This window comes from Erithacus rubecula (assembly GCF_903797595.1).
Source record: "Erithacus rubecula genome assembly, chromosome: 11".
In the NCBI taxonomy this organism is placed as follows: Eukaryota; Metazoa; Chordata; class Aves; order Passeriformes; family Muscicapidae; genus Erithacus; species Erithacus rubecula.
Window position 1 is genome coordinate 14,951,505 of NC_136663.1, and position 23,976 is coordinate 14,975,480.

Genomic DNA, 23,976 nt, shown 5'->3' on the forward strand with positions numbered 1-23,976 from the left:
TAAATTTCAATCTCATTATTGTGGGTTATAATACGATTAGGATCAGCTTTTGTTTAACAATGTGCATGAAGAAATAGGAGCTATGTTGCTTTATAAACTATGTGAAACTGGATGGAAATACATGGCTGTGTTTTTAATACTTTTTTACTTGATGGAGGAGTCAGAAGAGCAGGTCTTTCCTCAGAATCCTATTTGAATGCAATTCCCTGGTCTCAGTGAGCAAAGAAGGGCTTTAGAAAAGATCAGCTTTATCTCAAATAAGCACTGCCTGTGCTGCACACATCCTGAAGACCAGCTGAGGGCTCTCATGGAGTCTGCAGGGATTCCCTCAAGGATGTGGAATGTGGACACTCAGCTCCAGCTGATGAGCCCAGGCTGCTGCTGCTGCCAGGAGATGGAATCTCCATCCCACGGGGGTTTGTGTCCTGCCTGGGGCAGTGCAGGGGGCCTGAGAGCAGCAGGGGTGGCACTGCAGTGGCACTGCAGCCCTGACATTTAGGAATATGGCCAGAGGTTATGGGGCTTAATTCAGTCATACCAAGCACTGGTCCCAGTTTGCACAAGACAGAGTGAGCAAAATACACACCCTGATCTCAGTGTGCAAAGTGAGCAGCCCTACGAGGTGAGACCTGACCACATTCTTAACCAGAGCAGGTTCCTCAGGCAGATATCTGTGGGATCCTTGGTTTCTAATATAGGAAAGGATTGCTTTTAATGCAAAACATATTGACTACAGTCACTTAATTTTACTATTTAGTATGAAATATCCTAAAAATAAGGTTTATTTCCTCAGAGGAAATTATTATCTCAAATAATAATGTAAGAATTAATTATGGCTTGCTTCTTGACCTGTTAAGCTTTGACTTTTTGCTCAATTTTCCACAGAATCTTAGAGGAAATTATATTTATCTCTGATAGGTTAGATATACCAAGCAAGGATAAGTTGTTACAGAAAGATTATGCCATTGCTATTTCAGGCAACATTTTCTGATTTTGCCATGCTGTCTGCTTTAAACTGCCTCAAAGAGCTTTTTCTTCTACACCAGTATTATAAGGGGGCTTTTTATCTTTGGAGGATATTCATCTAATTGCTACACATTTCATTAAGCTTACTTCAATTAACATTGGTACTGTTTAGCAGCAGTTTTCCACTGAGATTAGGATACATAGTTTCCTGCTAATATAATCAGGTAGTATTTTGAAGGTAGTTTAATTATGCATGTCTTGTTTTTGCTTGTTTCTATTGGATGAATGCCTAATCAAAATGCACCTAATAGAATAAAATACATGGATTTGTGAGACATAATCATGCATAAGCTCCACACAGTGATTTATAAATGCAGTTAAAATTTCTACAATGCAGCATTCTTCTTACTCCATGAAGTGACCTCATAAAATAGAAGTAGTTTCTCATAAAAATATATTTTTGCTTAGTCCACTATTATAGTTTTCTTCTAGCACTGGACTCTCCTAAAGCACAGTGTCTTCATCTTGCACACAGAAATGTCAGTTATGATTTTATCCTAGCAGTTGCTAAGATTTAACACTTTTCTTTGCAATGCTTCTGCAGCATCTCCATGTTTAAGGTGGTTCTGCACCATTGCTCAAGATGTATCTTGATTTTCTTTTAGGAATTCTTCATGAACATAGTCACGAAACTGTTATTTAGGAAAAAAAAATCAGGAAACAAAAATGAATAAAGAAAAAAAAGGCAGTATAGTCCTGCAAGATATTTGACATTCATTTGATTCAAGATGCTTATAAGTGAATTTTCAAGAAATTATCTGGCCTTTCATGCTCCAGGCCAGCAAAAAACCATTAGAAATTGTATTTGCACTGAAAAGAAAATTCTCTCAAAATACACCCAAACTTTATGATCTCCGTAAAAAAATCATCATACCCCATCACTCTTTGCATGACCATCCTGTCCCAGCACAGAGGCTGGGAAAAAGAAATTCCCACTCCACACACCTAACTAGGAACTGTCCTTGAGAACCATTGCTGTAGGAAGGTAGAACCTCTTTCCAAGCCTTTTTGTGAGGGACAGTGGATTTCCAGACTGGCAAAAATCCTGCAAACTCCTTGTCACATATCTTGGAAAAGCAGAAACTTTACACCCCTAAATGGTAGTGATAGGTATGGAAGGTGGAAAATGCCTGCTGTTTAATTAAAACAAAGCACTAAGAAACAGTGCTCATTTCTTACCTAGCACAACAAGATAACACTTCTTGAAGAGCAAGGATGTGACAAGGGCTCATTTTGAATTGTTTTATATCTCCTTAAAGCTGAGAAAAAAACTGGATTTTCAAGCAGATGATTGAGACAACAGTTTCAATAAAGTGTTAAAGGTTTTGAAACATTCTTGAAATAGTCCAGCAGCTTTTCCACTTGCAAGTGCTCCTACTCTGTAAGTACAGAAATGCTCACCCCAGAATGCTGCTTGCAGGGATGTAAGTGATGCAGGATGCACAGACACTGGCCGTGGTCTGTGGTTGGGAAGTGCTCTGATGATGATGGTGATGGTGAAAGCACAAAGGAAAGTGGAGGACATGACTGGGGAATGGGGCAGTGGAGGCAGCAGCCACCACTGGGTGGGCTTATGCCACATGGAAGAGCCTTAATCCATCTGCAGCACAGGAGGAGAAAGGATTACAGCTGAGGGTTGTAATCTGGTTATTTTAGTGCAGAACATACCCAGCCTGGGAGACAAACTTGGGCTTTTCAAACAAGGGGAGCTCTTCACCTTAGTGAAGAGAGAAAGAGAGAGAAACCAGATTGTTACCAGAGCAAACAAGTGATGTGATGATGGACTACATGGTCTGTGGTGTCTCTGATAACTGAGATAGTGAAGAATGTCACTTTGCTGTCAGAGCAGCTGGATTTTCAGAACTGACTGCTTGCCTTGCTGTCCTAGCAGGTATTTCAGCATTATCATTTTCATTACAGTTTAGCCATCAAGCTTTCAGACAACCTCAGGAGGAGGTTAAGGATGCCATTATGCACTAATTTGAGCTGGTCAAATCAGGGCTTCTGTGGTCTCACCTCCTCCTTCAGCTACTGCTTCATCTCATTTACTGCCCTGGCATTTGTACAAGTGTGTAGTAAATCATTTCAGAGAGAAAAGTGACTATGAAATTAAGAAATTAGTTTTTCTAGCCAAGTCTTCCTTGAATCATCTCACCATATTGTGAGATAAATGCCAGTGCTCACTCAAGGGATGGAACAAAAACATCCAGGAAACAGTTCCCACAAATTAATTCAAACTGAATGATAACATATGCAGAAAGGAAAAATCTTTGGCAAGGTGTATTTTGATGATACAAAGGACAGCAGCTTTCACTTGAATTAAAATAGATTATGAGTGGTTTTCATTATTTTCTTCACTCAAGACTTTTTAAAGATACAGCACTAAATATCTTTTGGTGTTTAGATACAAATACACAGATATTTTTTTTTTGCATCAATCCTTGATACTAGTTTACTTCCAGGTACCTTGCTAACAGTAGTAAAGATACTGTGTCATGAGCATTTTCTATCCCTTAGTCAGGGCCCCTCTGTCCAATATGTTCTTCAGAGTGTCCAAAGAATGAGGGCATGCCCTCAGTGAAGAGTGATGGTGTGGTCTTACAGGAGCTCAGAAAGAAGGATTATTCCCAGGGCCAGTAGTAGTCAACAAGGCTTTTTACACAGGCAAGTACAGAAATGCAATCTTGAATCCCAAAGGAGGAGATTTTTGTTTGTTGGCTGGTTTTGAAGCAAAGCCATGTTCCTGAATAGTGACCATGCACAGCTGGAGTAGGTACTGTGTTTTACCATGTTTGAATGAAGTTTTGCAGTTGCTAGCAAACATAGCAAAGCCCTATTTTCCTGCCTAAAACCATCAGACTTACATACTAAAACCTTTTTCCTCCCTCAGGAGATTGCTTGCACACCTCAGCACTATGTCATAGACAGGGAATTACAAGGGTGTTTATTTTACCTTTCACTCCGTAATTACTTTACCATCTTCAGGAACAGCATTGTCTCTTTCAGAAATCAAAATCCATCCGTTGCTTTCCAGATCTAAACCATAATTACTGGAGATATTTTTAGGCTTAAGTCTCATCTTCCTATTCAGCTTGACGATACCTTAATTACATCCTGACAAGGTGCAGGAATCAACAGCAGTAGGCTAAATTGTGGCACTGAGTTGTAGTCCTTTCTCAGGCATGTGTGGGTGTTCTTGCTGCTGTGGTAAGGAATTGCACCTTCCAGAGAGCCCCTCTTTGCCTTGCACAAGGGAATAAATAAAACCCCTCCTCTTCACCAGTTGCTCTCTGCCTTATGGAGCCCAGTGCAGGCAGACTGAGCATTTGCTTTAGAGACCACTGAAAGGATTACTTGTATCATCTGTAAAATATGTTTTTCACTTTCTGCTCTTGTACATACTTGGCTCTGAAAAATATATCTTCACATATGAGCTAATGTTAAGACAGAATTAAAATATGCCCTTAAAGGGTGGCACTTCCACATTTTCAGTACCACATGTATATCATAGAGCAGCAAAAGCTGCCTCATGAATTTCAGAATATGGAAGATTGGCAATAGATTTTCTTCTCTTTCCTGTCACTTCACACTTGGGGCAGTCTTTAATCTTCTCTCTAGATTTGCCATGTTCTTTCCTGTCCCTCCATGGCAGTCTCACACTGCAGTGGTTTTCTCTCTGTGCTTAAGAGAAGCAGATGTTTAACCTTACCCTGGCAAAGCTGTAAATAAGCACTGGGAGTATGAAGTGTGGCACTGCAGCTGTATCCTCTCTAGCATTCCACTCTGGCATATTCTCAGTGCCTCCATGACCTGATTTATCATTAAATGATATTCTTGTGCTACCTCCAGAGTGGACATCTGTGACTGTGCTACTGTTATAACCACAGGCTCCCTCCAACATGAATTGCAGGCTGAGGTTCACAGAAATTTGTTAAACATTAAGTATACAGGGCACTGGAGAGAGGAGATGGTGCATGTGACATAAATATTTATTGGAATATTTTCTCTAAGTTGTAAGTGGCAATTAATTACATCAAACCCAAAGGAATAAGCTTTAATGGGAAGAAAATATTCACAGCTGGTTTTGAAGCAACGGATTATGAAGAGATAACTTGGGAAGATTCATTAATTGCAGCCCAGCCATTAAAATAGGGATAGTCTTTAAAATATCAAGAACCATAAATCCACCAAGTCATTTGAGATAAGCACCTTCTGAAAAATAATTTGAACTAAATTTCAAACACATTACTGCTAAAAATGCCATAAGGAGAGCAGTATAACACACCCTTATGACAACATATAAGATGTACCTAAAAGAGAATTGGGCTGGGCTGGGGACATGAAGGAAAGTCATGTCAGGACCTTATTTAGGTGAGTGTGAGTGACTCACTGGATATGCACTCAGTTGTCTGCTTTTGGAAACACTCCATTAGGACCTGCAAGAAGAGTGTTTGGAAGCCTCATCTCATGTTAGATAGCAATTGTGCAGCTCACAGGAGAGATTTTTACATGGAAACTGAAAGGGGTAATGTGGCTTTTGTGGCCATCCCAATGAAAATATAGGGCAAGAAGGGGAAAAGGGCTTCCTCCACTCACAGCTAGAGATGGAAATTGCCTCTCATTAATCATGCAAAGGATCACAGAACAGAAGGAAAGCTCAGATCTCATTTCAAGTTGATGTTTCCTCAACCTGCCTTGCATCCTGCTGTAATTTTGGGCAGAGAAGCTGTCAGTAGAGTGCCATGGTCCAACTTTGATACAAATGGATTTTTATGTAGCCTGATCTGATTTTGGTGAGATAAGGAAGGTACCACTGTGTACCACTGAGGGATACCTGTCATGAAGCCTTTTGAGTTATTTGTAGTACAGAAGATGGGCCTGAGCTGCTTCTGCTCTGAGGTTACCACTGTGTGCCAGGCTGCAGGTAATTTTCTTCACAGTGGCTGGTGTGGGGCTGTGTCCTGGATTCCTGCTGAACACAGGGTTGATAATAGAGAGATGCTTTTGCTATTCCTGAGCAGGGTTTGCACAGAATCAAGTCCTTTTCCCCTGTACTGCCCCACCAGTGAGTTCTCTGGGGTGCACAGCAGGCTGGGACAGCAGCTGGCCCAAGGGATGTTCCACAGATGTGACATTGTGCTCAGCACAGAAAGGAGGGGGAGCAAGGAGAAAGAGGGGACAGAAATTCCCCCACCTGTATAATACTGCTGCCTCACATTTTCATTCATGCAAATCCTTTTGCAAGCAGCTACAGGGCATATTGAGTACTTCCAAAGTAATATTTTAATTTCTACATTTCACAGCTGGTTCCTCTGCCAGAATCATTTTGGCAAGCATGGAAATTAATGCAAGACAAGCATTGCATCCAAATGCTAATGGATGATTAGCTCTGTCTTCTAGAAACTTTTTTTTTTTTTTAATTCTGAGTCACTATTACGCTATTTTGAACACCTCATATAAGACATTCCAGCTCAAGATCCTCTTTAACCATTTCAATATAAAAGGTCAGATTTTACCATACATGGAGGAGAGAGCTGCATCTCTCTTTCCCAGTCTCCTATCTGCTGAAAATGTGCACCCTGCATAGTGATAACTACTAATGACCCCAAAAAAGAAGTGATGAGAGCCAATGGCAGTGAAAATAAGTTGCCAGAATTTGTTCAGTGAAGGAAAGGAAATTGTAATCTAGAAACAAATACCTGCAACAGAAAAGTAACATCTGGTTATTTTCAGTTTCCTTCTTCCTTAAAGCACTATGTGCTATATACACTGTATGTACTTCTTCAGCAGATATTTATCTGTATGCTTAGGAAAAGGAGACATTTTTGGAAGTTACCTGTCTGCATTCTTACGTCCCAAGACATACACCAATTCAAAAACAAGGCATGAAACAAAATCCTGCCTGCTTCCCAAAACTACTCCAAAGTGGAGTAATAGAAGGCAAAATAATAGTAATGATTAAATAACAAAAAAAAGTGGGAGAACACTCTGAAGGAAGACTCTGAATAATATTACCTGAAACCCACACATTTCAGCTAGTAGTTTGTTAATGGTTGAGATTTCTCTTTCCCAGAAATTATAGGAGAGTGCCTTTTCCATTTCATGCTTTATAATGGCAGTCACAAGCCTCACTGCTCTGCATGAAGGCATTTTAAAGCCTGCTATAAAACCAGAAGGAAGATGAATGAAGATGACACGTTGGGCATTATGAAACCACATGCAAAACAAAGCCACGTGCACACTCCTGCTTCAGATAATCCTCATTTCCTCTTCATTAGTGTCTGTGTGAGTGCAGAGTTAAATCTTTAAATAGCTGAGGAATCTGTGAGTGGGTCTGAGTGGGTGCAGGAGCTGTGTGCCCCAGGCAATGTGTGATGCTCTGCTCCAGCTGAGGCTGCTGCTGGCTGTGGCAGCAGAGCTCCTCCTGGTGAAATGAGCAGTTCTTTAGCACACACATAAGCACAGAAGCCCTGTGACAGTGTGAGAGCTTGAAGAACATAGCAGGGTGGAAGTTCTGCACAGCTTTGTGCTCTTAGCATGGAACCTTAGCTTCTGCTGTAGGGTGCACCCAGCCGCAGCTGTGTTTTGTCACAGGTGTTCCCTGTCCAAATAGCTTCTGTCAGGATCTTGTGTAGACAAAGGGTGTGTCATGTGCCCTGTGAGCTGAAAGATGCACTGCAGCTGTCCATGCAACACCTGTAAGTTAGAGAACTGAAATCACCACCCATTTCAGGGTCACTGAAATTACCAGAAACACCCCTCCTTATTGCACTGCAGGAACCTAGCTCAGGCTGACATTTCCAGCTCCTTTTCCAAAAAGATCCAACCCAATCCTCGAGTAGATGCCAAGATTTTTCATCTCTTTGGTCTTCTGCAAAGACTGGGGACTACAGCAGCCCGGCCTTTAATCATCACTGTAGGAGCTCTTTCTGTAGTTTGAGTCTGCAGATTTAAGATGGCCATGAAGAAGGCAGATGTTTTCCTAGTAGAAGCTTGTCTAGGGAAAGAAGTTCAGACCATAATACTTTTCTGATTCCAAGCTTCACTATTTCAGATACAAGAAATGGAAAGCTAGAAGATTCTTGTTTTACTCCAGGGTTTGTTCTAAACCCCTCAGAAGTGTTAGTCAGCTATTTTTTCTTCAACTGTGTATGCAACTAAGTATGTGGAACAAACAACTATTTTTTTTTAATTGCAAAGCTTAAAAGTGGTACTGATAAAGCTAATAATCCAACTGACTCATGGACAGATCTTTATTTCTGTCAGCTGCTATGTAATTTAGTAGAGAAACATCTCTGATTGCAGCAGTTCTATGGTCTGGCTCTGGGATTGCAGAGCTTGTGAGAATGGGTGAGTGTGCAGAAGTACAGGCACTTCTGCCTGACACACAGGGATTAGGGATGGATTCCATAATTCTGATGCCATGGCCATCTCCTCCAGATTGCAGCAGATGTTTTATTGAGACATTACATGCTCTTTTTAACTGACAGTGTACAAATGTGGGTAGTCATATTTTTAAGTAATTTTTTCTAGGTATATGGGAAGAATTAATATCAAATCAGCCAAAATTAATTTTCCCGCTTAAAATCACTTTTTTTACTATGAGAGTTTAAAGCATTTCCCTATTTGCTTCTTGAACAGTTTATTTGGGTAAGCTCAGTCCTTCCAAATCCACACATGCACCCTTTTTGTTTTTTAGCTCCCTCAAAGTGCTTGAAGAATTCTGTGAGAGGAAATGATTTTGCTTTACTATTTCATACTGGATTCAGGAATTCAGTAAAACAGACCTCGACTGGGGAAAGACCTAAATCTGTCCAAAAGTGCATGTGATTGGGCAAAACATTATCTCAAAGCAGCTAAGGGTTTGTGTGAATAAAAATAATTAGACAAGCTAGTTGAATTAGATTTAAATTAGTTTGATTAATTTTTTTTTAAGAATCAAGAGAACACGTGGGATTACAGCCTCAGTAAAGATGCATGATTAGAGTTTCTGGTTGCCTATTTGCCAACAGAAATAATTCCAGTAAAGTAAAGTAAAATAGTCACTTTTGAGCTTATTGGATGGTATCTGTCTAATTTGACAATAGGCCAGAGGTTCCAGTGCCAGAGTTCCTACAGGTTTCATGAATACAGATGAAACTGAGGGATTGTAAGGGTGTGAACTCAAACCTTCCTTATACAACAGAGAAACCAGACAGGACTACCCTTTAATAAAAGGAGAGGAGATTGGCAGTGGCAGAGCTTACACATCAACAAGTGAAAAGTTAACCTTAAGATGGAAATGCACAGATAAGCAGACTCTTCTAATCTCAGCACTCACAGCCAGACAGCCAGCTGTTTTCCAGACTGATTCATAAGCACAAGAACCTGTCCCATTCCTTCTTTTTCATGTAATCTTGCTGCCTCAGAGCTCTACCTATTTATGAGCTGTCTGACAGCTGGGCAGAGTGCCCTGCAATTTGTAGAGCATGCATGAGCAGACAGATGCTGTGCACATCCACTGCAGCAGAAACAGGGGTCAGTCCCAAAAGGTTTGGTTAAAAATGACAGAAACCATCACTGTCACCAAACTGTACCCATCCCAAAGCTGTAATTTCTGTTGCTTGTAACAGTGGTCAGCAGTAGATGGATGTTTTGTATGCTGAATGTAAATTCTGTGAAGGGAAGGGTGAAACAATCCTTTTCAAGGGGAGAAAACACATTGGCCTTGGTTTAAAAAGATAGTTTTATGAGCCAGGAAGCAAGAAGGAGGACTGGGGCCAGGATGGGCCTGGTGAAGAAAAGGAAGAGCTGAGGAAATGACCCAGATCAGTTAGATTTTGCAGTCCTCATTTCTTACAGTTTATAATGGAGCATATTTATCATACAACTGAGCTCAGTCAAAACCCATCATCAGACCTGCATGCTTCCTCCCTTAATTCTCACCCCATCCTCTGAAAAGCAGAGAGAACTTACAGAATTATCTGCTTTTAGTAAAGAATTTTTTAATCAGAGGAGAAACAGGGGTTGTTTTTCATCTAGAGACAACAGTTTCTGATCTACTGGATACAGTCCTGAAATCCCTTCAGAGAAAGCTTTGAGATTTATCAGGAAGAGTTTCATAAGGTATGACAACCATGGAGCTGCTGGTTTTCCCTGTGCCCTGCAAAGTGCCACCTCCCCATTCCTTCTTCCCCCCAGTAGTCCAAAACAAGAGGCACCTAAGCCTGGGAGACTGCAAAATACAGACCTGCCCCACTGTGTGAAAAACAGAACAAAAATGAGATACATGGCCTGAGCTATTGTGCATGCCAACATTTTACTTAAAAAGATGGGGGGGTGGGGAACATAATATGTGTTATAATTAAGTGATAAGTATAATTAGAGTAATAGAGGCAAGTCAGGAAGAACCAGCTCAGTTTAAAACCTCAAAACCAAATACACTGTTCCACATACTGGTGTTTTAGCTGCTGATCTGAGACCTGTATCTAGTTGTATAATGCACAATTGACTCTCTCTGTTTGCTGATAGCTCCACTTGCACCTTGATAATTCTTGCTCATCCTGACACCCCAGAGACCTGGAGCAGGCAGAACCTGAGTCTGATCATCTCTCACAGGCTCTGCTATGGAGTATTTTCACTTGACATCTTTGTTTAGAAAAATCATTTGCATTTTTTAATTAGGCTTAGCCACATTGACTTCCTCATCTTTCACAAGTACTGAAAAATCCTGTAGAGCCCCACAGAACAGTTTGCTGTGCACAGATAAGCAGAATGGATTTAAGTGCTTATAACGCTTTAATCTCGTTTTGTGTTTCTGCGTGTCACACAAATGTCTTTGAGAAAAATAATTGATTTTTATAGTAGTTTAGAGCCATGCTGTACCAAATAAAAGTATCTAGGTGTGTGTTAAAGACATTAAAATACTCAGCAGTCCCAGAAATCTGAGCATTCATTTAGTAATGTACCATCAATGTTCTGTTTTCTGTAAATTGAACATCATCATAATTTCCTGCTTCAGTTGCTTATAGGATCAAAGGATTCATCAGTTTGGCTTTGCAGGCAGTTGTATTTCTTGGCTTACCAAAACCAGCCTGGGCAGAGACTGCCAAGACAATGAGGACTGGGGCTGCAGGGAGTCAGTCTTTCACCTTGGTTTCATTGTTAAATGGCTTGTTTTTTGAAACCATTAAATAGTTTATGTTCTTTGGTGCATTTGGGACAGTGTTTTTATCCAGTGATGGTTTCAGTCATTTTAAACAAAACCTTTTGGGTTATCTCTGTTTCTGCTAATTTATTTAGCAGAGTCTGGCCTATAATTAACCACAACAGTTAAAGCTTTATTGCATCACTGCATTTTGGCAATTTAAAGTTTCAGCAGTTTCTATGAACTCTTTTCCATGGAAGTGTCTAAAATCCAGAAGTCCTGTTTTCAGTAACAGGCCCACCCTGCTGATCAGAGGGGCAGAAGAGGCAGGAAAAGGATAAGATGCAGGACCAGCTTCAGAGCAACCCAGAAACTGATTTCAAGTTACTACTTATTATTTTCCTCATGAACAAATTCTCCTTTAAAATAACACTTCCTGCAACGGTCTGATAGAACCATAATTTTTCCATACCAGCAATTTTCAAATACAGGAAATGGAAAAAGTCAAGATTAATTTGAACAAAGTTAAATGATGGTATCAATTATGGTTTATTGGTTTATATTCATCTTTGTTTTTGGACTTGCCTTGAAATCAGATCTGTTAACTGTCACAGTTATAATATCTAGTCCTCTGAGATTCTATTTAACATTTAAATGGAAACAGAAAGAAAATAAATAAGCATAATAAGACCTATAAAAATATTAAGAAGATTGATGCAGGCATCTAAGGTTGTGCAGAAATGTAAATTAACTCTTTAGTCTTGCACAAGCAGTAATACTTTCTGTTCATTCTGCAGTAAAAACTCCTTTTGATGCCAATCTATAAATAAAAGTGACAGAAAAAAATTAACTTTTTAATGGTAATGAGAGACAAGCAAAGGGTAGAAATATTAGGCTGTCTGTTGCTCCTGGTCTTGATGGGTGCACTGTGATTTCTGTGAAGGAAGTTTTGCACCCAACATGTGCATATTCACTGGGGCAGTCAGAGGGTGGTTGATAACAGGATTCCCATCAAATGCAGTGAATCTGCCCAAGAGCCCAAATGTCTGAAGATGCAATCTAGGGAGACTTCTGCTCTCCAAAGCCTGAGTCACAGGGAAAACCTGACAGCAGCTTTTCAGGACATGAATCAGAACTATATCATAGAACTTATACTGAGAGTTGGAGCCATAGCAGCCTCGAGTATCAAAGTTTTCTTTTAGTAAATAATTGTGGTGAGGCCTCATTACCACAGCAATCACAGTTGGTGTAAAATTCAATCACCTTCTTCCCAAACTGTACTTCACAGCCCTACATTTAAAAAGGGATAAAATGTTCTGAATAATAGTGTGTAAGAAACACACACCCTGAGAATAAACAAAGCCACAAGCTTCCAAAACAAGTTTGCAATCAGCCTCCTTTCACACAAGCCCTACCTGACGTAGATGATAAAAAAATTCCTAGGATTTTCAAAACGATTAGATTGTTTCCTTATTAGAAACCATCATTTCATAGGTATTTGGTTTTTATCTTTCTAGAACTCTATTGGGATTACAAGATTTAAGAAATTGCAATTTTCAAGAATGGAGAGGTCAGTGATTAGGGGACCCTTCAGACAGTACATGTATATATACTATCAAATATTTATATATATATATATATATATGTATGTATGTATGTATATCTACACACACATTTATCTCTATATACACAAGTCCAAGGATTTTTATTTAGCCATCACATTAGCATAAATAAGACAAGTGAAAATAAATGCAAAGTTCTATTGGGGAGCTTTGCAGATCAGCATTTTGCTAGCCATCAAAACAAATGCTCCTGTCACACAAACTGGCTGTGTGGATACAATCTGCTGGAAAAGGCATTTTATGCCATCCTAATAAAAGTCAAAAATATATGAGTGATTCAGGTCATTTTCAAAGAGACAAAGCTCACAGCAAATTTCTGAACAGAATCTGGCACGTTGCCTCTCCTTTGATATTTTCTGTGGGTTACAGTTTACTTTGGCTCACAAGTACAGGGTAAAACAATATTTTTTCCTTGGGCTTTTGCTGACTTCAGCTCCTGAGGGAGCCCATCATGCTGTAGGTTCTCTGATAGTCACCATTCCAGTGAGCAATGCCTTGGAGCTGCTCTATTCTGTTTCTGTGCTGTGGGGGAAATTACAGTGATCTAACCTTTCCAGAGCCAGGAGACTCAGACTTAGGTCTAAAAAAAGTTTAGAGCAACTGTATTGTTTTTCTACTTTGCAGAGATGAAATTAGGATGAGAATACGCTCAGAATTCCAAATCTGCCATCCTATCACAGAGTTATTGCTAAGAGCAGAAATTATTGTGGTCAAAGATTCCATTAAACTCTTAAAACAACTGTCACAGCAATCACAGTTGATGGAAAATTCAATGACCCTCTTCACAAGCTGTACCTTCACAATCCTACATTTAAAAAGGCATAAAGTGTTCTGAATAATGGTATATAAGAAACAGCACACACCCTGAGAATAAACAATACCTGCCCAAAATATGGAGGGGAAACAACATGGAAGTAAAAAGCCAAGCCTTTAGTATTTCCAAGGATAATGGTAAATAATGATCAGAATGTCACTGCACTGGTGTAAGATGCATGTCACTCACACGCAGTGAGGCAAGATGCAAAGAAGTGCAGCAAGATGCATGTTAATTTGAAAGGGACACTGGGAGAGCTGCATGCCTGGTGACCCAGACCAGGACAGAGGACACAGCTGGCTGTCCTGGCACAGCTGCCCTCTGGTCAGCAGCAGATGGGAGCATTTAAAAGGAGCAAAACCCCTGCTGAGGGCATGGGGAAGCTCTGACTGCAAGGGGAGCAGAGTCTGATGCTGCCTTTCCTGCTCTGGAGCTGCAGTTCTCTGCCATGAACACTGCATTCCTATTAGCACCTCACCTGGTTTTTTACATAAAATTGCCTCTAGTCCTGGGCTCAGCAGTTGCTCACCTTCTCCCATTCCACAGTTGTATCCTGCATATCCCCAGGTTTAGGAATTGACACTGTTTTATCTTGGCACCCAGGAACTCCATTCTCAGAACTGCTTTCTCCTGAGATCTCTCCTGCGGCTAATTACTTTTTCACTTCTGTTTGTAGGAAATTAAACATGAGTTTTATGGACAGATAAAGAGCAGTCCCAAACAAGTTGTTCCTTCTAAGGGTCTCATGGGGTGTCTGAATTGGCACCTGAGTTGACTCAGTGATGTGTCAGGAAGGGGATGGGAAAAGCAGACTGGGAGATAAAGACTCAATAAACTCATTTTCTAGACAGCATTTACATCCTGACAATGCAACCAGGACAGCACAGAAGATGGAGAGTTCTACACAGTTCTGCTGCAAATCCAAACATCTGCACAGACATTTAGGCTCGGCTGAGGTGTATGGCACCAAAGCCTGCTGGTGACACCTGGGCCAAAGCTGAGGACCAGATGGATGGGTGCAGTGTGGAATGACAGGGATGAAGTGTGACAGCAGTTTGTGTCACCTGCACGTAGTCCTGCTACCACTTCGATGGTCTGTTTAACTCTGTTGTCCTAATCCAGCCATTGATGGATTAAAAACTAAGAAGCTGTGTTTAGGAGTGTCCTCTAGGTTGCAAAGTCATGAGCTCACATGTTAGGAAATGGCAGATACACAGTTCTCTGATTCTACATAATTTTCCCCCTTTTTGCAGCCTTCCTGTTCACTGAATCAGGCAGCAATACTGCATTGCATAAATGTGGGCATATGAGGTAAAATTCAGGTTGCACAAGCCATCTGTATTTAGTTCCCATTTTGAGTCTTGGCTCTTCAGTTTAACTTCCTTTAAAATAGATATTGAAATTTTTGGGAGGGTGGTATAATGTAGAGTATTTGATTTCATGGGGGAAAAAAGCTCACCTCCTGCAGCACTTGAAGCAAGTGTTGACCTTAGTCCTTCACAGCACAGGACTGTGGCTCTCACTGTGCTTACCAGGTTACTATATCCTGAGGCCATTTGTCAGTGAGAAAAATATACAGTGTTTACTTACATCCTTAAATACTTTATACAATGTAATTTCTCTAATATATAGTTCTTTTAAGAAGCGCGTCCATAATTTCTACATCAACTCAAGAGCAGATTTCAGGACTTCACTGATCTATAGAATTTACCCCATGCAGCTCTTACCAGTCTTAGAAATTATCATATAAAATAGAGAAGAAGAAGCAAAAACAAAGTTTCTCTATTTGCTTTTTATATCATTCTGCTAAGTAAAGACTTCTTCAAGAGCTTAGTAAGTTAGTGATGATAACCTGCCTGGAACTATCCTAGGAGAAATGCTTGAAGGGTTTGATGAGAGGAAGTTTGGGGGTCAGACCCAAATCTGTGCTATTGATGTACAACAATCTGCATAGTGCAAGAATTGCTATTTACAGTGTGCCTGTGCATTAAATGGTTTAGGAACCTGCATCCTGCTTTTCAGTGTAGTGGTACATGTTCACCAAAAGAACAGCACTTTCCTCTCTTGAGCAAATGAGATTTCTAAACCTGGAAAAACTACTGAACCAAAAGTAGATACTGGCACCTCCCCGGGAAGTTGTGGGTGACTCTCTCACTGTGTAAAGCCTGAATTTGGGTGATGGCTTGTTTCCTTTTTGTATTATGCAACACCATTTAAATTTTGTTGTTTTCTGCCTCCAAAATATTTCCTAAGACAGAAAAAAAAAAAAAAAAAAAAGTGATATCTTGAAGTTTCTGTATGGTTTCCAGACGTAGGTCAGTGTAAGTGGAAAGCAGACACATTTTGGAACTGAAAAGGTGTTTGTGGGAAGTCAAGGATGTGAAGTGTAAAGAAGTGGCTGGGAAAGGACTGACATTTAGAGATACCATGATGAGAAAGTTGGGTTACAGCTAAACTAAGCTGCATCTGATACAGAGAAAAAAAAAATCAGAATTAAATTGAGGTTAGCAAATCCTGACCTGACCTTGGCTCTTTTTTCATAATTTATGCAGTATTTCCATCCTAAAGATTATTAATTGTTCTCTAGTGTTGTTTTGCCTTGTTTTGATGGAGGTGTCTCTGATAATTACTAGAAGTTAATCAAGCAATGAAAGCTAATGAGAGCTTGAAACCTGTATTGTGTAAGCAGAAAACAGGGAGAGATTTTTCATAACAGATAATTTTCTCTTTGAGCACCACTGGTGAAGTATCTCCAACAAAAATATCCAACAAAAATATCCTACAAGGAAGTAATGGTGTAGAGTAGGCCAGGATGGAACTGCAGAGGGAATTTGTGGTTACAGTACCTCCCCATCTAGTGCTGCCTCCTGCTCACAGCAAAGGGAAAAAATAAATGAGTTTGTCAATGTCTTTCACCGCTGTGAAAGTGTTTTTTATTTTAAAACTGCCTATCATTAAAAATGCAAAATCCAAAGAGCAGGAAATGCTAAAAGACTGCATTGGCTGTGCGGTAAATCAATGTGAATGGAATTTGGCAAGTGTGTTTGGAAACTGGATTCAGTACTGCTGCAGGTTCTACAGTGCAAGTTCATTAGGTTCTGAAAATCAAATTAAAAAATAATTAAAAAGAAAGAAAGATAATGTTACTTAAAATACTAGATATTCCTGCTTGCACTGAGGCTTCTTCTGTGGAGCTGTTGGTGAGTTCTGTGCCAGGCACACCTGGACCTGAGCTGAGGGATGCTTTGGCTCTTGCAGAGGGCCTGGCTCTGGGATGGCAGCCAGTCACTGGTGCCAGTGCCAGTGCCCATCACAGCAAAGTCAGGAGCCATCATCCCATGGAGGCAGCAAAGGGCAAACCATGGGTTGTCAGGGAATCAGCTGTTTGGCTGGAACATCCCTGAAGACACAAGTGCTCCTGTGCAGCTTCCTCACAAAGCTCCTTAGTGACAGCCCTGCCTTCAGCGTGGGGTGACCAGGACTTGAAACTGGCCCCACACCTTCCCACACTCCTACCCTGGGGCCAAATTAATGCCTCCCTAAGCAAACACACCTCCATGCACCTGCAGACTCATATCTCATGTTGTTGTGGGCAAGCTCACATGCAAATCAAGAGTGTAATTTCCTAATGCTTTTTGGTAACTACCTATTTTTGATATGTGAAGTGCTCACACATGAAAACCCAGTAGAAAGTAAGACAAGTCTGTGTCTAATCAACTGTAATATGTTTAGGACATTACATAACCACCATACTATGTTGCTAGAGGGCATTTTTACTATTTTGAAACTTAGAAAAGTTCAGCAGGTAATAGTGGCATATCCTGATTATCATTATCAGGCACAGAAATATTTTTGCTAAAATTGTAGAAGGGCTGGAAAAGATGTTTGTAAGTTCATGTAAAGGTGACATTAAACTAATTAAAAGGGCCAAATTCTTTCTTCTTCACTGGGTGTTTTTCTGGTTTGTAATGGGAGCACTGGCTGGATCTTTCCATCTGCTGTGCTGGCTGTTACTGCAGATGGTCATAATCTGTGCATATGGCATGTGCATATACAAACTGAAATCAGGGTTGTCTTGGTGTAAAAGCAGGCACACAACAGGAGCTTGGGTGCCTAACACAACAGTCTTGGTGAAGGGGATAATTTAGAGCATTTCCATTTTCTAGGGGATATTTACATAGAATAAGCAAAGTATTTCCTCTCCACTGAAAAAAAGAAACAAAAAAATATTACTCAGCTCTTTTATGGTTAAATTTTGGATCTGCAGTTTATTTGGAATTAGGTGTTGGCTTCAGGTGCACCTTGAATTTGTGTTAGGTTTTGGGTTAAATGAGGACAACACCAAATGCTCATAAACCTCACAGCCAGCCTAGTTTTGGAGTCCCTGCTTGTAACTCAGAGCTGGAGGAGGGATTTTCTCATTAGAAAATGGCCTTCCAGTAAGCATATAATAAAATAAAAGTCTTTGGAAATTAAATGATCTTTAGATCTGAAGTTTCTGTTTAAATCAATCTCACTGCCATTAAATAGTTGCTGAAACTCATAATAGTCAAAGTGGCAAAAGCCCTTGTCATCAAAAGAACTTCCTGGTGCATCAGGTGCTCCCCAGGCAGTGAAGCTGCTCTGCACCTGTGCTGCCCAGTTAGCAGTGCTGAAAACTTCTGGTTGAATATTGGCTCATGAGCCAAGTTTCAAAAATTACTTTCATAAATTTTCTCATAGACATTCTGGAAAGTTAGGGAAAATACTCCAATATTTATGTGGTGTGCAGAAAAACTCTTAAAACCAATGCACAATTACACTTAGAAAACATTTAGCAACAAGTGCCTGAAAAGAAGTCATTTGAAAAGCAAGGCATGCAGAATTTATCAGATATATAATCAAATGCATTTTTAACATTTTCTCTACCTCTACTAATACCCTCTGTATTACAGTTTATTTGCAATGTTTGCTCATTCATCAGACAACCAATTATTAGCACAGATAAAGTCATGACTCTTACTCCTTTTCCCCCTCCTTTCTTAGCATCTACTCTGCTGTTCTCTTCACTAACATTTCTGCCTTTCTTGACTAGGAAAAGGCTTCACAGATTCAGCTACAAGGCTAGAAAATGAAAGTATAGTGACTTTAAAAGGGTTGCTGCCATTCTAATAGAACTTTATGAAGTGCTTTTTCTCTCTCATTGCAGGTTTGTTTTGTGAATTTAGATGCCAACAGAGATGATTGCAGCGATGAGCGAGTGAAACAGGTAACTGCTTAGGTCCTAAAAACATTCACAATGGATCTGTTCAGGCCCACCAGTAAAAATACAGATTAAAATTCTGTGAACAAATCAAAGCCAGCCTTAGGTTTTTAAGTGTTACAGAGAGAAATGCATAAGGAATCTGAAATTGGCTCAACACTGAACTATGTTACATAGCATTTCTTATTTCCTTCCCAGAAATTTGTAATGGATTGTTGCAGTCTGAATTCACAGTTATATGAGTAGATTTCTTGCATTTAGCAGAGAAGTGAACATGGACATGTCATACATCCTTTTTTTTTTTTTTTAATTTGGCATAGTACTACATAAAAAAAGTTTCTGGTGTCCTGCTCTGCCACCAGTTTCTGATTTCTTTCTCTGTCCTACTGCCAAAAGCCTCTGAAAATCTTGCACTCACTTAGGTCTTGTTTAGCTGAACTCTTTCTCAAATTCCAGTTAGGTAGAATATGTGCTCTTGAGGAAGGGGGGCTAGATCAAACGGAGCTAAAGGTGTGTTTGACCTGTTTAACTGAAAGTTACAAGAGTGGGAAAAAAGAAATTTTTAAAAAGCAATTAAAAAAACATGGTTATTTTACAAGCACTGAGACAAACTATATTGTGATATGATATATGATATTATTGATATGATATTTAAAACATACACCAGAAAAAAAAACTTAAATCTGTAGAAGCCACATTTTGAAGAAAGGGTTGGGTGTCACTTTTGTGCTTATATCTTCTTTGTCAGCTCCTTTTCATCATCCTGGCTCAGTGTCCATGTTTGACACACCAGTACAGAAGCAATATGTAGTGAGTGAGCACAGGTAGGATCTCCTGATCTGGTGCAATCTCCTGTACCCAGGGATTCCTTGGTTAAACCATTACAGTTCATTTGCTGGAAACACTTTTAGCTCATAGAACAGCCAGTACTGGCACCTTGATGCCTCCTGCAAGTCATTTGTTAGCAGGAACAGTTTTTCTGTGCTGTTTTCTGCATCCTGGATCTGTGAAAATTCAGTTGTCAAAAATAAATATGGCATTTTGCAGCAAAATGATTTTTCTATTGAATCAGCAGGTTAACTGTGCAGAACAGTTTGAGATCCACAGAAGCACTGGTTGTTTTCTAAAATGCTGTGGTTTTATTGTTGTTTACAGTGTTTGTTGAGGAACAAAAGCTATAAGAGGAAGCACCAGAAGTTTCTACTTCAGTCTTAGAACTGGACATCTGGTCTCAGTTTTCAGTGTAGGTAATAAAAATTCCCTGCTAGCACAGGTGCTATGCATTCTTTTCCAAGAGGAAACTTCCTCATCCTTCTTTTTGTGTATAATAGGCAGGTTTTGCAAATTATCATTGAGTGGCAGGGAATTTTATACAATACACTGCTGTGGTGAAATTATTTCTTAGAAGAATTTTGAAGATGTTAGCACAGCTATTGTTCATATGAAATATATAGTTATTTACTAGCAGGCACTTGATTTACTAATAGATACTGATTGACCCATGGAATGGGTTAAATTGGAGGATTTGTGTAAAATAACCGTGTTTCCAGACTTCTTTTTTCTCTGAAGAAAAGGTAAAGAACAAAGTAAAAGATAAATAAAATGCTATAATTTCCTACCTAAGAAATCTGATAAAATGTGGCAATTTTGGCAGTAGAAAAGTAGAGATATTTCAGGAAACGTTTGTGATAACAGAAAGGTTGTAATTTAAAAAAAAAAAAAAAGGATGAAGATTTTTTTTGTGCTACAGTGAAACATCAAACTGAATTGAAGCACTGAATTCAGTTATGTCACATGAAAATACTTAGTCTCATCTAAAGATCAGTCCCCTGAAAAGTGAATGGATTCCCAATATTGATTTAGCTTTCCTAAGCCAGAAAGTTTTATTATATCTAATTGCATCCAAGGAAAAATAACTGCAAGCTTAATATTTCGAGGATGGAAAGGAAGAAAAGTGCAGTATTGTTGCCTTGGTTAGTAACTAAAGCAGATGGCTGGGTACCCAAATCTGCACTCCCTGAAGGGCTTTGCCACATTTCTGCACTAACACACGGGCCATGGTGGTGCAGAGAGTGCAGGTGGTATTTACTCTGCTCCTGCTCTGAGGGGTCAGCTGTGGCTCTCTGTTCACAGAACACCAAGATCCTTGGCAGAGAGAGCTGCACTCTCAGAGCAGGTGTTGCCTTTTTGGCCTTGCATTTGTACACAAAGGAGCACAAATGTCCCCTGCATGTGCTGGGGACAATACAGATCTGTGTAGCATCACTGATGCTGTGACTATTACTGCCTTTGCCTCTAACAAATACATAACATGTAGGGAGTGACTGTATTGCAGATGGAAGGTGATGATGGTACACAGTGTAACAGCAATGAAAGGCATATTTCATGTATCTCCAGTATTTTTAGTGTTCCATGTTTAGCATTGCATCGATTTGGTTGGCAATTTCCAGGTAACTTCCACTGGTTTCTTTCTAGTCAGGAAGATTTGGCCTGTTCTCATGACCATACCTACTGAAGCTTCTGTTTCAGACCATGACAGAGGCACTGCTTTCACAGCCCAATGAACTCACATGTAACAGGAAGCATTTAGATGCACCAATCCAATCAAAATGTTTAGCATGTAGCAATGTGAGGGATGGCAGATTGTCCTGCTGGACACAAGCAAAAGTTTATACTGTCATCCTTGTCTTGTCTGGTGTCTCAAAAGAAAGAATGTGCATTTTAATGCTGCCAGTTCTATTCTTGATCTACTTGAAGTAAAACTTTCAAGTGAGCTTTCTAAAAGGATGCCTGTAAGTGATATTTCATTTTAATATTTATAACTGTGCAACTCTGACTTCATTACCTGAGAGCAAAATCTGTTTCTGACTACAGAAGTTGATCAGTGTCTCACCCAACCTGCCCAAACTCATCAGTTCAATGAACGTGCAGCCACCAAAGGAAAATGAAATAGTTCTGCTGAGTGGATTGACATCAGGAAACCTGCAGGCTGATTATGAGGTTCCCCAGGTAGGAGTCAAACTCATCTTTAATGTCATATCATGCCTGTGAAAGATAGAATTTGAAAAATGGGAAAAAGACCATGAAAGACCTGAGATCAGTTTGAGACGAGTGGAAGTTTGCAAACATGCAAATAACAGCTTTTGTCAGGCAGATTTAAGTGCATGGTGGGGGACACACACACCATGTACACAAAGATAGCTGAGAGCTCCTGCTATTCCCCCTGGGTCCTGCAGCTGTCTGGGTTGCAGCTGGTAATGCTTTAAGCCACATTAGCAGTTGATCCTTCAGGGGAGGCAGGCACTGGTGGCAGAGGTGACTGATTCATAAACCCAGATTTCAAGAGTAGCAGAAGGGCAGCAGAGGGGGAAAGGAAAGAGGTAACACTTCTGTGCATAGAGCTGGGCCAGGGCACAGCTCCTACAGACTCCCAGTGGCCTTGCCACTTCCCACTCTCATTCCCAATTCTTCTTCACCTCTGGACTTCATTAAAACTGCAGAGTTACCCTGGAGTACAAAACTGTCTCAACAAGTTTAAAATGTGAACAGGTATTGCCAGGTTTATCTGCTGCAGATAAGAAAAGCAGGAAACTTCTTTCTACTGAAATTACCTTGTGTACCAAAGCTTTCTTACCAAAGGCTGTGGTGGGAGTGATGGAGCTCCAAACCTCACATACCAAGATGTTGCAATACACACAGGGATGGTCTGAGAGCCAAACAAGGTAACTGAAATACCCAAGTCACCCCCATCTACAGACACTGAGACTGGCAGCCCTCTCACAGAGAGTGGAGGCAAGAGACAAACAGGAACTAAATAAATTTCTGTTAAGTAAAGCTTTGCACTGAGACTGGATGAGATTTATTGGCCAAATATGCCACAGTCATCCTATTGTTTGGCTTTCAGGGAAATTCATTTGTAAGGTGAGTGGCAGAGTTTTTGTGAAAGGATTTTTATGCTACTCCCCCTCAAGCCATTTTCACACCTACCACCCCACAAAAAATGTGGATTGGGGAAGAAGCAGGGGAATGTCTGATGTAAGGCTGCATCTGTTTTTCATAGCATTTTTCACAATATGGTGCATGTTCAAGCCTGATTCAATTTCACAGCAGCTATCTAATCTATCTTTTCTAGTTTTAACACTAATTTATCTGGTTTTCTGTTCAGACGCATTTTTTTAGGTGGAAAGGAAGAGCAAGCTAATAAACATGTTAACCCACGTTAAACACTCATCCCACTCTCTTTATTAGTGGATAATTGGTTTGCATTCACAAAGACAAAAGGTTCAGGATGGGGTCACCTTCCTATGTTAGATACTCTGCAAATGCCCAGGGGGTCCAGAGCATCTTTTACACAGCCTAAAGGTTCTGCCTCAATCCAATCCAAAGTTGGTCCCACCCAAGCTGGCTCTTTCCTGGGAGCTCAAAGCACAATATCACAAGCTGCAAAAGTTGGCTTTAGTTCAGGGTACATCCATACAACAAGCATGGTCCCATGCAGAGACATCGACTCGGCTCTCTTGTGTAAATGTCCAACTGTTTTTAAATCAGTAAAATGAGGATAACAAGAGTTCCTTCCTCTCAGTTTCTGTCCAACTTTCAACTTAATTGTACAGCTCCTCTAGAGAAGGCAGTTTTAAATAAAGGCTGAGCATATTGTGCACTGGAGCCCCATTTCCAGTGGGAGCTTGTATTGATTGCCTGAAATAATGGGGCTTTGGACAAAGAGGGAATGAGAGGAAGAGCAGCAAAGAAACAAAATAAAACACTATTTAGAAATGTTCTGTTGGAACATCTAATGGTGACCTGCTCTTCACATTTTTATCAGCCAGTGTTTACAGGGCTATCTTCAAACTATTGCAACAGAAATGACCCTGAGAAGGAATTCATGCCCACAAACAATTCCCTCCAGAAAGGTAATATCAGGTAGTGTGAGGCCATTAATAACAGCATATCTGATGACTAACATCAAATAAGTCTCTTTCAATAAACAACAGATTGATTGAAAACAAACAAATTTCCACAAAATTGTCAAGTATCCCCTGTGATACAGCTGGCTTCTCTACTAAAACACTTGTATAACAAAAGCTGTCAGTCCAAGAAGGCTTATTTTGGCATACATGTAACTGCACACTGTTACTAACAGTGA

At 40.1% G+C, this 23,976-nt stretch overlaps 1 protein-coding gene across 3 annotated transcripts in view; it reads left to right on the plus strand.

The window, feature by feature from the left end:
- Window positions 1-23,976, plus strand: part of SPHKAP (SPHK1 interactor, AKAP domain containing) — a 64,212-nt gene that overhangs the window by 24,858 nt on the left and 15,378 nt on the right. For all 3 annotated transcript variants that reach the window (XM_079315599.1, XM_079315600.1, XM_079315598.1), the window contains exons 4-5: window positions 18,777-18,836; window positions 21,705-21,839. In XM_079315599.1, coding sequence (XP_079171725.1) covers window positions 18,777-18,836; window positions 21,705-21,839 — 195 coding nt within the window. The remainder of the gene's footprint in view (window positions 1-18,776; window positions 18,837-21,704; window positions 21,840-23,976) is intronic.